At 40.6% G+C, this 15,558-nt stretch overlaps 2 protein-coding genes across 4 annotated transcripts in view; one reads left to right on the forward strand and one right to left on the reverse strand.

The window, feature by feature from the left end:
• Positions 1 to 9,648, forward strand: part of cyp39a1 (cytochrome P450, family 39, subfamily A, polypeptide 1) — a 35,607-nt gene extending 25,959 nt beyond the window's left edge. For 2 of the 3 annotated variants that reach the window (XM_072251475.1, XM_072251477.1), the window contains 5 exons: positions 387 to 482; positions 2,022 to 2,110; positions 6,732 to 6,819; positions 8,581 to 8,628; positions 8,768 to 9,648. In XM_072251475.1, coding sequence (XP_072107576.1) covers positions 387 to 482; positions 2,022 to 2,110; positions 6,732 to 6,819; positions 8,581 to 8,628; positions 8,768 to 9,292 — 846 coding nt within the window. In that variant the 3' untranslated portion in view covers positions 9,293 to 9,648. The remainder of the gene's footprint in view (positions 1 to 386; positions 483 to 2,021; positions 2,111 to 6,731; positions 6,820 to 8,580; positions 8,629 to 8,767) is intronic. The other variant, XM_072251476.1, reaches the window with a different exon arrangement.
• Positions 9,649 to 10,273: 625 nt separating this feature from the next.
• Positions 10,274 to 15,558, reverse strand: part of pfn4 (profilin family member 4) — a 71,974-nt gene continuing 66,689 nt past the window's right edge. Inside the window, exon 6 of the transcript XR_011885029.1 lies at positions 10,274 to 10,299. The gene's annotated coding sequence lies outside the window, so the exon portion shown is untranslated. The remainder of the gene's footprint in view (positions 10,300 to 15,558) is intronic.

Below are 15,558 nucleotides of genomic sequence, written 5' to 3' on the forward strand. Positions count from 1 at the left end.
ATCTATATAATGCTGTTTGTTAAAAGTACAAATTGCAGGTACCTGGATGTACTGAAATTAATTTTCCTTAAGTTATAAAGTTGAATGTGTTTTATCCATTGAGATCAGGGATATTTCAAACATGGCATAAATTTCAACCTAGATTTCAGCTGGGAAATGCATCAGGACCCCTCAGAAATTGATTATCTTCATAAGTCAGTGAGTGAGATTTTGATTAGTGACTAGCTCAGAGCTCTTGCAAAGAATGCGATCAAATGTTTCTCGGTGAGGAAAGGAAGAAAAGTAAAAGAATAGGACAATACAATTTACAGAGTAGTTATAAATTAGAATTGTAACTTAGAATTTTATGTGCAGATATATGTAACAATTAAATACTTTTACTCCAGAATTACATTATTCCTTCTGGAGACATGCTCATGTTGTCGCTTTACTGGGCACACAGAAATCCCAAATATTTTCCTGAACCGGAGAAGTTTCTTCCCGTGAGTATGTCTTTCATTGCTACTCCTTCTTATCCTATAATGTTAAGTATATATTCTTCCACTATTTTAATTCACCCAGCAAATGAACTATCAATTTTTTAGAATATTAATTTTTTTGGTTCATTCAGGACTCAATTTGGTTCTGAATGCTGTTGCTTGCTTTTGTTTGCATGATTTGTGTTTTTTTTCTCTCTCTGCATCAGGTGTTGGTCTCTTTTTTTTAAATTGGGTTTCCTCAGTTTTCTGGCTTTGTGGTAGCTTGTGTGCAGATGAATCTCAAGATTGTATAATTTATACATACTTTGATAATAAATGTACTTTGCACCTTGAATTTTATTTCATATTAAATAAGTGATGGTTTCTGTCATTTTTGCTGCAAGAAAAGAAAATTCATAATTATTCAGGGAGATATGAATGTTTGAAAAGATATATCTAATTTGACGCAAGTCAAAACTTCGGGGATTTTTGTAAGAAATGTGCTAGAAAGTAATTCTGGTTAAGTCAGAGTCAGGTATGTTGGGGCAGCGAACACCCTAATATTGTATCCCATTCTCACCAATTTAATTTTAATTTCAATTCAGAAATTCTAAAACTATATTCTAGCAATTTTGCATGTCCACCTGTGTCACTCTTGGAATATCTTTCTTGATCTCTCCTTACAGTTTAAGTGCAAAATGCAAACAAATGTTCTCTTCCTAATGCCAGTAAGGTCATACTTTAGCAGTGACCAGATCTCTATATAATTCCATTATAACTTCCTTGGGATAATGTTCTTTCCTACTTTTGTTTACTGCTTTCCTGCTTCTGCAACCATCATGATGGTTTGACCAATCAATCTAATAGTATCATCAAATCACTCTCCTATATTAGTCTGTAATTTTGCTTATCACTTCCATTGAATGATTTTCAGCAATTATTCATTTTTTGAGTCATTGAGTCAATGTAGATACAAGCCTTGTCCAAGTTGACCATCAAGTACCTGCCTTTTTACTGGCCCTTGCCTTATATACTTCAGCATTTCTGGTGCTCATACTACTAAAATCCCGTGAGAATACCTGCTTTCACCTCTACTTTAGGCAGTGCATTTCAGATCCCAATCACCCTCTGGGTGAAAAAGTTCTTCCTCCTATCCCTTTTTAAACTTCCTTTCCCATATCCAAAACTTGTGCCCTCTAGTTTTCAACACCTCTGCTGAGGAGAAAAGTTTCCAGCTGTGTATCCCCATTTATGCCCCTCGTAATCTTGTAGATCTCCATCGGGTCTGCCTCACCCTCTACATAAAGAAAATCCAAGCCTATCCAGTCTCTTATAAATGAAACGCTTCTTCCCAGACAACTCCCTGGTGAATCTCATGTACAATCTCTTTTGTACTTATTTAACCAAATACCATTTGCTCAGCCTGTTTCTTAATTAATGCAACTTGTATTTGATCCATATATTGTTATTTCTGGTAACCCCTAATTTCTCTGCATACCCTGTGTTCCTGGTGTCGTGCAATATTCTGATAGCACTTACCTTGTAAAGTTTTGCTCCCTCCAGGATCGATGGAAGGACGCAGTCACAGAAAGGCAAGTATTTTTGGATGGCTTCATGGCTTTCGGTGGGGGCAGATATCAGTGTCCAGGAAGGTAGGAAACTGGTTTAGTTTCTTTCACCTGCTGCTGTGTTATAAAATGAAGCTGATTGATTAATAACTGTAGACTGAGACATTGAACAATCGTTTGCAAACCATTGACATTGATTACTGTGATGGAATTGGTCCTGCATAAAGACCTGGGAAGAAGAAAATACTTTTGTTGTGTACACTTTCACAAACAGTGTAGTTCCAACGAACATTATTTGCTACATTATTAATAACCCTTTCTGTCCTCATCCCCAAAGGTCTGTCTGTAATAAACAAATGTTAGTTTCAAATAACAAGATGGTTCTATATTTTTATTTAGAGACACAATGCACGATAGGCTTACAGGCACTTTGAGCTGTGCCACTGTACATCGTTGGACTGTATGAGGAAACCGGAGCATGCGGCAAAAACCCACGCATTCCATGGGGAGAACGTGTAAACTCCTTGCAAAGGTCACTGGGATCGAACTCTGAACTCTGACACCCTGAGCTGTAATGTGTCGTGCCATTCACTACGCTACAGTGGGGCCCACTGCGTGCCGGCCCAGGAACTGAGCTACAACAGCCCAAACAACAGGAATTCTGCAGATGCTGGAAATTCAAGCAACACACATCAAAGTTGCTGGTGAACGCAGCAGGCCAGGCAGCATCTCTAGGAAGAGGTGCAGTCGACGTTTCAGGCCGAGACCCTTCGTCAGGACTACAACAGCCCAAAATAATTTTAATTACTACTTCAAGAAAGTGATTAACTTCACAGAGCACCATGCAATAAAAATAGCATTTAAAAATAGCAGTGAAGAAAGCTAATGGCATGCTGGCCTTCATAACAAGGGGAATTGAGTATAAAAGCCAAAAGGTCCTTCTGCAGCTGTACAGGGCCCTGGTGAGACCACACCTGGAGTACTGTGTGCAGTTTTGGTCTCCAAATTTGAGGAAGAACATTCTTGCTATTGAGGGAGTGCAGCGTAGGTTCACAAGGTTAATTCCTGCGATGGTGGGACTGTCGTATGTCGAAAGATTGGAGCGACTGGGCTTGTATACTCTGGAAAGTAGAAGGCTGAGAGGGGATCTTATTGAAACATATAAGATTATTAAGGGATTAGATACACTGGAGGCAGGAAGCATGTTCCTGCTGATGGGCGAGTCCAGAACCAGAGGCCACAGTTTAAGAATAAGGGGTAGGCCATTTAGAACGGAGTTGAGGAAAAACTTTTTCACCCAGAGAGTGGTGTATATATGGAATGCTCTGCCCCAGAAGGCTGTGGAGGCCAAGTCTCTGGATGCTTTCAAGAAAGAGTTGGATAGAATTGTTAAAGATAGCGGAACCAAAGGTTATGGGGATAAGGCAGGAACTGGATACTGATCGTGGATGATCAGCCATGATCACAGTGAATGGCGGTGCTGGGTCGAAGGGCCGAATGGCCTACCCCTGCACCTATTGTCTAATTACACATTAATTGAAAATTTGGTAAACCATCCAAATTAATCATTATTGACAAGAAAGTGCCAAGGTTTTATAAAACAATGCATTCTGACTCACCTAGCACCTTGTGAGATTTGCTAGCTATTTTAATGAAAAGAATACATTTCATGTCAAACCTCTTCAGGCATCCCTGCCATATCTCAGGAATTTCTCTATTAGTGCATCGCAGCTCCCACCTCTTGCATTAGGTAAGACATTGAAAGCAACACAATGTGGCTCAGATTTTATTTTCCAGACAATATCAACAAAGTAACTTCACAAATACAAGAATCAGAATGAAACCATGGCTGGCAACTAAGAACATAGCAATCCAATAAACTAAATATAAACTGTCAGAAATACATATTCTGTATTCAGGTCAAATTAATTATAATTCTGTGAAGTTGGTTTGAAGTGCCATCTTCAGAGATGAACAAGGGCTGGTTATATTGCTGAATTTACAATCACATGACCTCTGCAATCATAATATAGATCTTAGTATTGCTTCTCTAGCCTTTAAAGATTATCCCATAAAATGTTGATGCCATGCACAATTTGCAAACTCAGTGGTAATGGCAGTAAAAAAGGTGATAATGATGTGTACAGTTCTATGTAAGTGTCTTAGGCACATATATATGTAGCTAGAGTGCCTAAGGCTTTTGCACAGCACTGTATTTGTCAATGTGGAGTGGAGAGTAAGCTTGTAAATCCGGTGGGAGCAAAGTATGTTGGGAATGGTGAGGGCAGTGAGCTGCAGGAGTGGTGTGGGACAGATGGCAGAGGAGTGCCAGGGGCAGGAGGTGGCGTGGGTGCAGACACACCCAGCCCTGAGACACTAGACACTGTACTGCTACTGCTGCAAAAAAGAACAGATTTCACGACATCTGTGAGTAAGTAATGATAAACCTGATTCTGATATGGGTTTCTGTTGTGCACTGAGAATGGAAAGAAGGCAGGGAGAGGGGGATCATGGTAGGAAAAGGGGGAAGGGAGAGGGGAGGAAGCGAAGGGAGGGGGGGTATAATCCGAATCAGGTTTAATGTCACCGGCCTATGTCATGAAATTTGTTGTCTTTGCAGCAGCAGTACAATGCAATACATAATAACAGAAAAAAAGCTATGAATTAGTTAATATATGTGTGTGTATATATATATATATATATATCATAGTTAAATAAGTAATGCAAAATAGAAATAAAAATGTAGAGAGGCAGTTTTGATGGGTTCAGTGTCCATTCAGAATTTGAATGGCAGAGGGGAAGAAGCAACACTCACAACACACTGGAGGAACTCAGCAGGTGGAAACGATCAGTTGACATTTCGGGCCAGAACCATTCATTAGGACTGAAGAGGGAAGGGGCAGAGGACCTATAAAGAAGGTGGGGGAAGGATGGGAAAGAGAAGACTGGTAGGTTCCAGGTGAAAAACCAGTAAGGGGCCAGGATCTCCTTCCCATCCTCCCCCTACCTTCTTTATAGGGCCTCTGCCCCTTCCCTCTTCCGGCCCAAAACGTTGACTGATCGTTTCCGCAGATGCTGCCTGACCTGCAGAGTTCCTCCAGCGTGTTGTAAGTGTTACTTTGACCCCAGCATCTGCAGAGGGGAAGAAGCTGTTCCTGAATCATTGACTGTGTGCCTTCAGGCTTTTGTACCTATTTCCTAATGGTAGCATTGAGAACAGAGCATGACCTGGGTGATGGGGGCCCTTAATGATGGATGCCATCTTTTTGAGTCTTTGTTCCTTGAAGATGTCTTGGATACTATGGAGGCTAGTGTAGCTCACTAAGTTTTCACCGCTTTGCAGCTTATTTCGGTCCCGTGCAGAAGCCCCTATATCAAATGGTGATGTAGCCAGTCAGAATGCTCATCGTGGTCCATCTGAAGAAATCTGTGAGTGTCTTTGGTGACATGCCAAATCTCCTCAAACTCCTAATGAAATATAGCCGCTGTTGTGCCGCCTTTGAAGTTGCATCGATATGTTGGGTCCAGGATATTGACAACCAGAAACTTGAAGTTGCTCACTCTTTCCACTTCTGATCCCTTTATAAGGACTGGTGTGTGTTCCCTCGTCTTACCTTTTTTGAACTCCACAAGCAGTTCTTCGATCTTACTGACATAGAGTGTAAGGTTGTTGCTGCGACACCAGTCAGCTAGCTGATCTCTCTCACTCCTGTACACCCTCTTGTCACCATCTGAAGCTCTGCCAATAATAGTTGTATCATCAGCAAATTTATAGCAACACACACATAAAATGCTGGTGAACGCAGCAAGCCAGGCAGCAAGTATAGGAAGAGTTACAGTTGACATTTCAGGCCGAGACCCTTCGTCAGGACTAACTGAAAGAAGAGAAGGAGGAGATCTGAAAATTTATAGATGGCATTTGAGCTCTGCCTAGCCACATAGTCATGGGTATAGAGATCCCTGAAGTGCGCCAGTGTTGATTGTCAGTGAGGTGGAGATGTTATTTCCAATCTGCACAGATTGTGGTCTTCCCATTATGAAGTAGAGGATCTAAATGCAGAGGGAGGTACAGAGGCCCAGGTTCTGGAGCTCTTTGATCAGAACTGCAGGAATGATTGTGTTAAATGCTGAGCTGTATTCATTTGATCAATAAACCAATTGTTTGGAATCAAATGACCTTGCCTGGTTGCCTCATGTCTCAAGGCTGGGTGTGTCTGCGCCTGTGTCACCCTCCGCCCCTGACATTCCTTCCCTGCCACCTGTCCCACAATGCTCCACCCTCAACATTCCCAATATCCTTTGCTCCCATGGCATTCACAAGTTCGATCTCCATTCCATGTTGACAAAGACAGTACTGTACAGAAGTCTTAGGGACTCTAGAGATATATATATATATATATATATATATATATGTACTAGACTTTTGCACAGTCCTGTATAATGTATGTAATAGTATATAATGTGTATAGAAGTAGTAAGTAATGAGATAAGGAACAGACTTATCAACGTCTTGAGCTTAAGAATATCATTGAACCATGAAGGAAGAAAAAGGCAATATGTATTGGCTCAGAGGTTTTTTGGAGAATAAAAGGATTGACAAATAAAGCTTGGTTTGTCTTATTTTTGTTTTACTGAATATATTTGATGCTCAGAGTCTAACTGTGTTGGACTTTCACTTCAGAATGCTGTTTTGTTTTCTCCCCAGATGGTTTGCATTGATGGAGATCCAAATGTTTGCTGCTCTGATGCTTTACAAGTACGAGTTTACTCTCTTGGATCCTGTCCCAAAAGAGGTAAGTAATGCGAGAGAGTAGATCTGCCAAATGTGTATTGATGAACTCTGGTTTTATCACCATTCTTTATAGGACAGTGTGTGTTTTACTGAAAAGAAAGTTTATGACGTCCCTTATTAAACATTTTTAAGAAGTTGTAATCCAGGGAAAGGAAAAATATGTAGAACATTGCTGTGTGGAAAAAAATGGAAATTTTATTTATTGCCACTTCATTAACAATAGCTTTGGCTATTTGCAGCTTCTCTGGAAATATAGAAGATGACTCTTCAAGCTAGTGTGTTAGCTAATTGTTTTAAATTAAAACTAATGGGCTGCATATTTGATCCACATCAAACAAAATGCTGTCAATTCACCTTTTCCCCCTCTCATTTATCTCCTAGCCTGCCTATCACCTCCCTGTGGTGCTCCTCTCCCCTTTTCTTTCTTCTATGGCCTTCTGGTCTCCCTGTCACATACCCTCTTCTCCAATCCTGTATCTCATTCAGTGATCAACTTCCTAGCTCTGTACTTCATCCCTCCCCCTCCCGGTTTCACCTACCATCTTGAGTTTCCCTTTCCCTCCCCCACCTTATAAATCTACTTCTCATCTTTTTTTTTCTTCAGTCCTGCTGAAGGGTCTCGGCCAGAAACGTCATCTGTATTTTTTTCCATAGATGCGTCCTGGCCTGCTGTGTTCCTCCAGTACTTTTTGTGTGAAAATGCTATTAATTCTTGTTTCCACAATTATTTTGTATTGATTATTACTTGTATATCTCTGAATAAATGCTTGCTGCACTATAATATGTGATACCTTTGACAGTATGAAGTCTATTAGGCAGCCAGTGGTGTAAAGCAGCGGTCCCCAACCACCGGGACGCAGACCGGTAACGGGCCGCAAAGCATGTGCTACTGGGCCGTGGAGAAACGAAATGAGTCAGCAGCACTTTTCCTCATTCCCTGTCACACACTGTTGAACTTGAACATAGGGTTGCCAACTGTCCCGTATTTGCCGGGACATCCCGTATATTGAGGTAAATTGGTTTGTCCCGTATTTCCCCCGCTAAGGTAGAGCGTTTCTATGAAACCTTTCGTGCCAAAATGGCGTGAAGCGAAGAAGCAATTACCATTAATTTATATGGGAAAATTTTTGAGCGTTCCCAGACCTAAAAAAATAACCTAACAAATCATAACAAATAACACATAAAACCTAAAATAATACTAACATATAGTAAAAGCAGGAATAATATGATAAATACACAGCCTATATAAAGTAGAAATAATGTATGTACAGCGTAGTCAGGAAGATGAAGGCAAAAGCGATTTGTGGGGGGAAAAAATCGGCACATATGCGCATGTCACACGTGCACAAAGGCACATGGTCATGGTAGTCTTTCTGGGGTAAATTGTCCCGGGATTTGACTGCTACTTTTGTCCCTTATTTGGGGGTGAGCAAGTTGGCAACTCTAACTGGTCCGCAAGAATATTGTCGATATTAAACCAGTCCATGGTGCAAAAAAGGTTGGGGACCCCTGGTGTAGAGGCACCTGCACTGGACTTCGATGCAAATGGTCCTGGGTTCGAATCCAGCCGGCTGTTTGCATGCTTGCCATCCATACTGGATTGAGTGCCGAGCTAACAACTCAACCTCATTCAAAACAGAGTACTAAAGAAACAGCAAGATTGCTGCCTATGTACCACAAGGTGTGGAAAGGAACAACAATGAAGTCTGTTAATTCAAATGTAATGTTGATTCTAAATTTTCTTTCTTTCTCTATTTTCTAGAGTCCTTTTCATTTAGTAGGAACGCAGCAGCCACTGGGTCCTTGCAAAGTTGAGTATAAATCCCGATGACTGCTGCTGTGCCCAGTGCAAGAACTGCAGTCAATGGTACTTTTGATGTTTAAAAATAAGTTTTTCCTCTGTGTAATATAAGTGCAATAACTAAGAACGTATGTGATCTATTCTCCAGATTATGTGTATGTTCAAAGTAATTACCACAGAACAACAGTTTGATAATGGAAAAAGGCAATCTTGTTCAGCAAGAGGATTAGTAAAGACTGTAAGGAAATTTGGGAGAAATGGATCAATATGGCACTTCTCCAAGCAGAGTAGCTCATACAATATGAGGATTGGGAAACGAAGGGAGAATGGATTAAGAACACCTTCCAATACTACATTTGAGATGCAGCATCACAAACAAGGCTGGTCAATGTGGATCACTACTTTGTACACACTAATAGCAACAATGCAGAGTTCTTACATGGGGATGACAAATGAGATAATACATAACTGGAATTCAGCCACACACAAGCCCAGAAATTCTGTTTGGGACAATATTTTGAGCTATATGGATGTATTTATCCAAAGTTCTATTCTATCTCAATTGGATACAATGCACGTAGAGCTTGGTTCTGGACAACACACGCCTTCAAATCTGCAACCTCTTGCACAGTTATCACTAAAATTACCTTTGTTACAATCTCCCCATTTTTAGTGGACTTTAAAACTTAACTCTATTGTGTCTGATCTAACATTGTTTTGTGTGTCAAATGTTGATTAAGTTGCTGTGAGAGACTCTAAATAAATGCAACTTACAGTTGACATTTAAGGAAGACAAATCCTATGCACTGAGTTGTTTTCAGATCATTGGGACAGTTTGCTGTTGTGATACTCTTCCTTGAATAAGATATAGAATATGACAAAATAAAATTAAAATCTTAATAAGGGGTCACTGAGAGCCAATCTTATAAATTAAGTACTGAAAGAATACAGCAGGTGAACTGGTAGTTACTGTCTATACCGCTATTCCAATTTTTTCAGTGTTCCTTTGAGACATTAATAAAACTTAAAAAAAACTACGAGACAAGGCTGCAGAAAAATCATTTCAAGTTATTTATTTAATTATTTTACAAACTGCAAGTGCTGCTGACAAGGCCAGTACTTAATGCTCAATCTCAATTGAAAAACTGTAAGGGGGGGGGGGGCCTTCTTGAAATGCTCCTGTCCTTCTGGTGTAAGTACTCTCTCTCTGCTCCTGATTTAAAAACTTGGGAATGATGTTGACCAAGTAGATAAAATGACAATGTGTGAGCAATTTATAGTTAGTCACTAGGACGAGTGTATCCCAAAGAAACTATGGAAAGGGATAAGATTATTCCAAGAATCATGAACAGTATATTCTCAGACAATCACATTCATGGGGAGTAGGAGATGCCAGTTGTCTGGATGTGCCAATTCAATGAGAAATGATCAAAGAAAAAGTACTGTACATCACTTATAATATTCCATGCAAATACCTGTAAAATTGCTGATCTGTATGTCATTCTTTTTCCCTTTTACACAACAATATTTTAGACTCCCATTTATATTTTAAGGCTGAACTCATTTAATATAAAATAAAGCAAAAATAAATGATTGGCTGCACTTACCATACATGAGGTACAAAATCTTCAAAGAGGATGTTGCTGATAAACAACCTAGAATATCGTTGTCCTTGTGCACCTGAGTAAATAAATTAAAAAGTCTTTTTACACTCATTTTGCACAATACTTGGGGGAAAAATGGTTCACTGATTAATAATTGCTTGATATTCTTAGAGAGCTTTGCTAGGTGGATGAGAATTCTGGATACATATACACCAGATAAACAATAGTTTACTATATTTCGACTGAGTAGCCTGCTTTCAAATCATAAGGCAGCAACATAGACTGGAAGCAGCTAAACCTAAAGTACATGTGATGAGTAGCAGCCTTTTAAAGTGGAACAGTGAGATTTCTAGCCAATGTGTTCTCATTAGGGTGAGGGACAAGAACATCAAGTCCAGAGAACTCTGGAGGTCAAGGGGATGTTACAAGTTCAAGTTTATTGTGATTCAACCATACACAAGTATACTGCTAAACAAAACAATGTTCCTCCAGACCAAGGTGCAAAAACAGAGTACATATATCACATACAGCACATAATAATATTGACTCAAGTTTATTAACAGATAATAAAATATTGTGTAGATTGACATACAGTGCACATACGACATAGATGTGTTAAGGGTTTGATAAAGATAAGCAAGAATGATAAAAGAGGACGCAAGTCATAAAAGATGTATATAGAGAGTGCAGGGATGTACTTAAAAAAGGGCAAAGAGATAACTGGCAGATACGAGCTTTCTCTAAACAAACCCACATTAAATCCGACCACCTAATGAACATTTATACTTTTCTTTAGAATGGAATCGAATATTTGCCCGCCATGAAACTGGTCTGTAACTACTTTCCTGCCTTTATAATGTGCAATGTTCGCTGTCCTTGTGCACCAGTGCAGCCAACGAGATTGAAAAGATTTAAGAAACAGAAGCAGGGACAGCGTGCCACTCTGCAAGTACAATTGAAAAGCAAAATATTTAGACTTCCACATCCGACTTTCTTGTTGGCAAATGTACAGTCTCTGGAAAATAACTGGCCAGACTCTGGTGCACAAGTGTGGTGGTTCTGTCTCAGTCCTGCTCACCTGGCCTGGACCATCTAGCAAGTCAAATGTCCTGCTGAGGGAGTTTTCTGCCATCATTCCATCTCAGGCCAAAGACAGGCAGGCACTGAAAGATCTGAACAATGTGATCAGGGGCGGCATAGTACTGTGCACCCTGATGCCTTCCCTGTCATTGCTGAAGGTTTCATCCAGGCCAGCTTGAAGAAGTCTCTGAACAACTACCACCAACATATCACTGGAAATAGAGGAGACCACACACTTGACCACTGTTATACCACCATCAAGAATGCTTACCATGCCATCCCATGCCCACACTGTGGAAAGTCTGATCATCTGGCTGCAATTCTACTTCCTGTGTTTACACAGAGACTGAAGAACATAGCACAGGTGGTGAGGATCAAGAAGGTATGGTCAAGGGACGTGAAGGAGTACTTACAGGACTGCTTTGAGTCGATGGACTGGACAATATTCAGGAATTCACCTTCAGGTCTGAATGAAAGTGCCACAGTTGTCACTGACTTCATCAAGTCCTGGGTGGATGAGTGCGAGTCTTTGAGAACATACTGGACATCCCCAAACCAAAATCCGTGAATGAACTAGGAGATTCATAGTCTGCTGAGGGCTAGATCTGTGGCATTTAAGACTTATGATCCAGAACTATACAAGAAATCCAGCATAGCCTATGGAAGACTACTTTAAAGTTCAAAGTAAGTTTATTATCAAAGTACATATATGTCACCATATACAACCACGAGATGAATTATCTTGTGGGAATACTGAATAAATCGATAATTGAATAATAACCATAACAAAATCAGTGAAAGACCGCACCAACTTGGACATTCAACCAGTGTGCAAATGCCAACAATTTGTGTAAATATAAAAATAAAGAATAATAAATAAATATGCAATAAATATCAACAACATGAGATTAAGAGTCCTTGAAAGTGAGCTCGTAGGTAGCAAAACAATTCAATGATGGGGCAAGTGAAGTTGAGTGAAGTTATCCCTTTTGGTTCAAGAGCCTGATGGGTGAGGTGTAATAACTGTTCTTGAACTTGGTGGTGTGAGTCCTGTGGTTGCTATGCCTTCTTCCTGATGGCAGCAGTGAGAAGAGAGCATGTCCTGGGTGCAGGGGGTCCCAGCTGATGGAGGCTCCTTTTCTATGACAGTGTTATGTGTAGATGTGCTCAACGGTGGGGAGGGCTTTACTCGTGATGGACTGGGCCACATCCACTACTTCGAGGGTGGAGAAACAATTCTGATGGCGGTTAAAGATGGACTCGAATGCACATCAGCTCTGACAGGGTTTGCAGGCCATTACTCCCTACAAAGTGAAATTCAACATGAAACTGTGATGTTCCACTCTCAAATGAGCTCAAAGCCTTCTTTGCACACGTTGAAAGGAAGAATAAGCTACATCTGTGTGAATCCCTGCAGCATCTGCTGACCCTGTGATCTGTCTCAAAGACCAATGTCAGAATATCTTTCAAGAGGATGAACCTTTGCAAGACATCAAGCCCTGATGGTATATCTGGTGCAGTTCTGAAACCTATGCCAACCAATTGGTGAGAAGGTTCAAGGACGTCTTCAATCTCTCACAGCTGCAATCAGAGGTTTCCGCCTGCTTCAAAGGGGCAACAATCATACCAGTGCCCAAGAAGAGCAGGGTGAGGTGCCTCAACACCTATCACCCAGTGGCACTCACATCTAATCTGATGAAGTATCTTGAGAAGGTTGGTCATGGCAAGAATTAACTCCTGTCTCGGCAAAGATCTGGACATACTGCAATTTGCCTATTGTCACAATAGCTCTGCAACGGATGCAATCTCACTGGCTCTCCATTTGGCCTTAGATCACCTGTACAACAGCAATAACTACATCAGGCTGCTATTTACTGACTATAGCTCCCCGTGCAACACAATCGTACCCTCAGTTCTAGCCAACAAGCTCCAAAACCTGGGCTTCTGGACCTCCCACTGCAACTAGATTCTTGACTTCCTCAATGGGAGATCACAGCCTGTATGGATCAGAAATAACATCTCACTGAGAATCAACGCTGGCGCAGCTCAAGGATGCATGCTTAGCCCACTGCTCTATTCTCTACTCCCATGATTGTGTGATTAGGCACAGCTCAAACACCATCTATTTGCCAATGTCACAACTATTGTTGGCAGAATTTCAGTTGCTGATGAAGAGGTGTACAGGAGCAAGATATATCAGCTGGTTGAGTGGTGTTGCAGCAATAATCTTGCACTCATTGACAGTAAGACCAAAAAATAGATTGTGGACTTATGGAAGGGAAGTCGAGGGAACACATACCAGTCTTCATTGAGGGTTTAGAAATGGAACAGGTGAGCAGTTTCAAGTTTCTGGCTGTCAACTTCTCTGAGGAGCTATCCTGGGCCAAACATATTGATGCAATTACAGAGAAGGCATGGCAACAGCTATATTTCATTTGGGGTTTTAAGAGAATTGGTATGCTATTAAAAAACACTCGCAAATTTCTACAGATGTAATGAGGAGAGCGTTCTGACTGGCTGCATCACCAACTGGTATGGAGGGGCCCTGCACAGGATTTGAAAAAGCTGCAGAAAGTTGTAAACTCTGCCAGGTCCATCATGGGCACTATTCTTCCAAGAATCCAGGACACCTTCAAAAGGTGATGCCTCAAAAAGGTGGTATCCTTCATTAAGGACCCCATCACACAGGACACGCCCTCTTCTGATTGCTGCCATCAAGGAGAGGGTACAGGAGACTGAAGACACACACTCAACAGCCTTTTTCCCCTCTCCCATCTTATTTCAGAATGGACAATGAACCCATGAACTCTACCTCAGTGTTTTTCCCTCTCTTTTTGCATTACAATATGTAATTTAAAATATATATTTCTTATTGTAATTTATACTTTTTATTATGTTTTGTAATTTACTGCTGCAGCAAAACAACAAATTTCACAACAAATGCCAGTAATATAAAAACTGATTCTGAAATCAAAGAGAAATTTTCTCCTCTGCACCTGGTAAATTATTCCTTTTTAAAATGTTAAATCTCTTAACACACATTTTACTATGTTTATCCCATCCAATGCCTCATAGCATTTACCTAAAATACAACATCAGCATCAAACCCTCTTTCGTGAATGCATTGCAAAAATATTCATTAAGAACCTTACCACATTGTCTGCCTCCACATGTAAGTTACTTTTTCATCCCTAATATGCCATCGTCTTTCTTTTGTTATCCTCTTGCACTTTGTAAAACATCTTTAGATTTTCTTTGAATTTGCTCATCTATATATTTAATACTTGATTTCTAATTTATCCCTCCACTCTGTACTTTTCCAGACCTTCTACTCTATTAAGTTCTTGGCTTTGGCAAGTTTCCATTTCTTGCCTTATCCTGCCCTCTAAGTATCTTGTCATCTAGATTTGGCAGTACCCATCTCTTCTTTTGTGACAACATATTTATCCCAAACCTTACAGTCTCCTTACCAATTTATCATACTGCTCCAGACAAGTTCACTTTTCCTGAATCATCAGGCTGGAACAGTTGACTTAGGATCTTTATTCCTGTTGAGTATCTAAGCTTGTCAAAAAGTTTGTTTGATCTGCATTAAGTTGCCTGTTATTTTGTTCAGGCTTATGTGGGGATTCATGTTTTAAATTGGTGTACTGAACTGGCATCTTTGCTCCCTCAATTTTTGCTTGCCTGGGGACCAGAAGGGTGTATTATAGGATGCTCAGGTGGAGTGGAAGAATGAAAGGAAGGGGTAGCAAGGAGCAATGGGCTTGTGTTAGATCAAGGGATGCAGATGCTGGAAATCAAAGATCCAGCTTTTGTCGTCAGCTGTGAGCAAAATTATAAACTAAAGCTTGACTCATTTGAGGCTTCACTCAGAGAAAGCAAAGGAAAGAAAAGCTCAAGTTTATCCTTCACTTCTTTATATCCGCTCAGGTGGGACAGTAGGATAGTGCAATTCTCCTCCTGCGGGATGTGGGAAGGCAGGGAGAATTCCAGTGTCCCAGAGCACTACAACTGTGAGAAGTGCATCCAGCTGCAGCTTCTAACAATCATGTTAAGGTGTTGGAGCTGGAGCTGAATGAATTCTGGATCATTCGGGAGGCTGAAGGGGTGATAGGTAGAACATACTGAGAGGTAGTTACACCCAAGGTGCAGGACACAGGAAACTGGGTGATAGTCTGGAAAAGGAAAGGGATTAAGGAGCCAGTGCAGAGTATCCCTGTGACCATCCCTTCAACAACAGGTATATCACTTT

Source organism: Mobula birostris, chromosome 2, assembly GCF_030028105.1.
Source record: "Mobula birostris isolate sMobBir1 chromosome 2, sMobBir1.hap1, whole genome shotgun sequence".
Taxonomy (NCBI): domain Eukaryota; kingdom Metazoa; phylum Chordata; class Chondrichthyes; order Myliobatiformes; family Myliobatidae; genus Mobula; species Mobula birostris.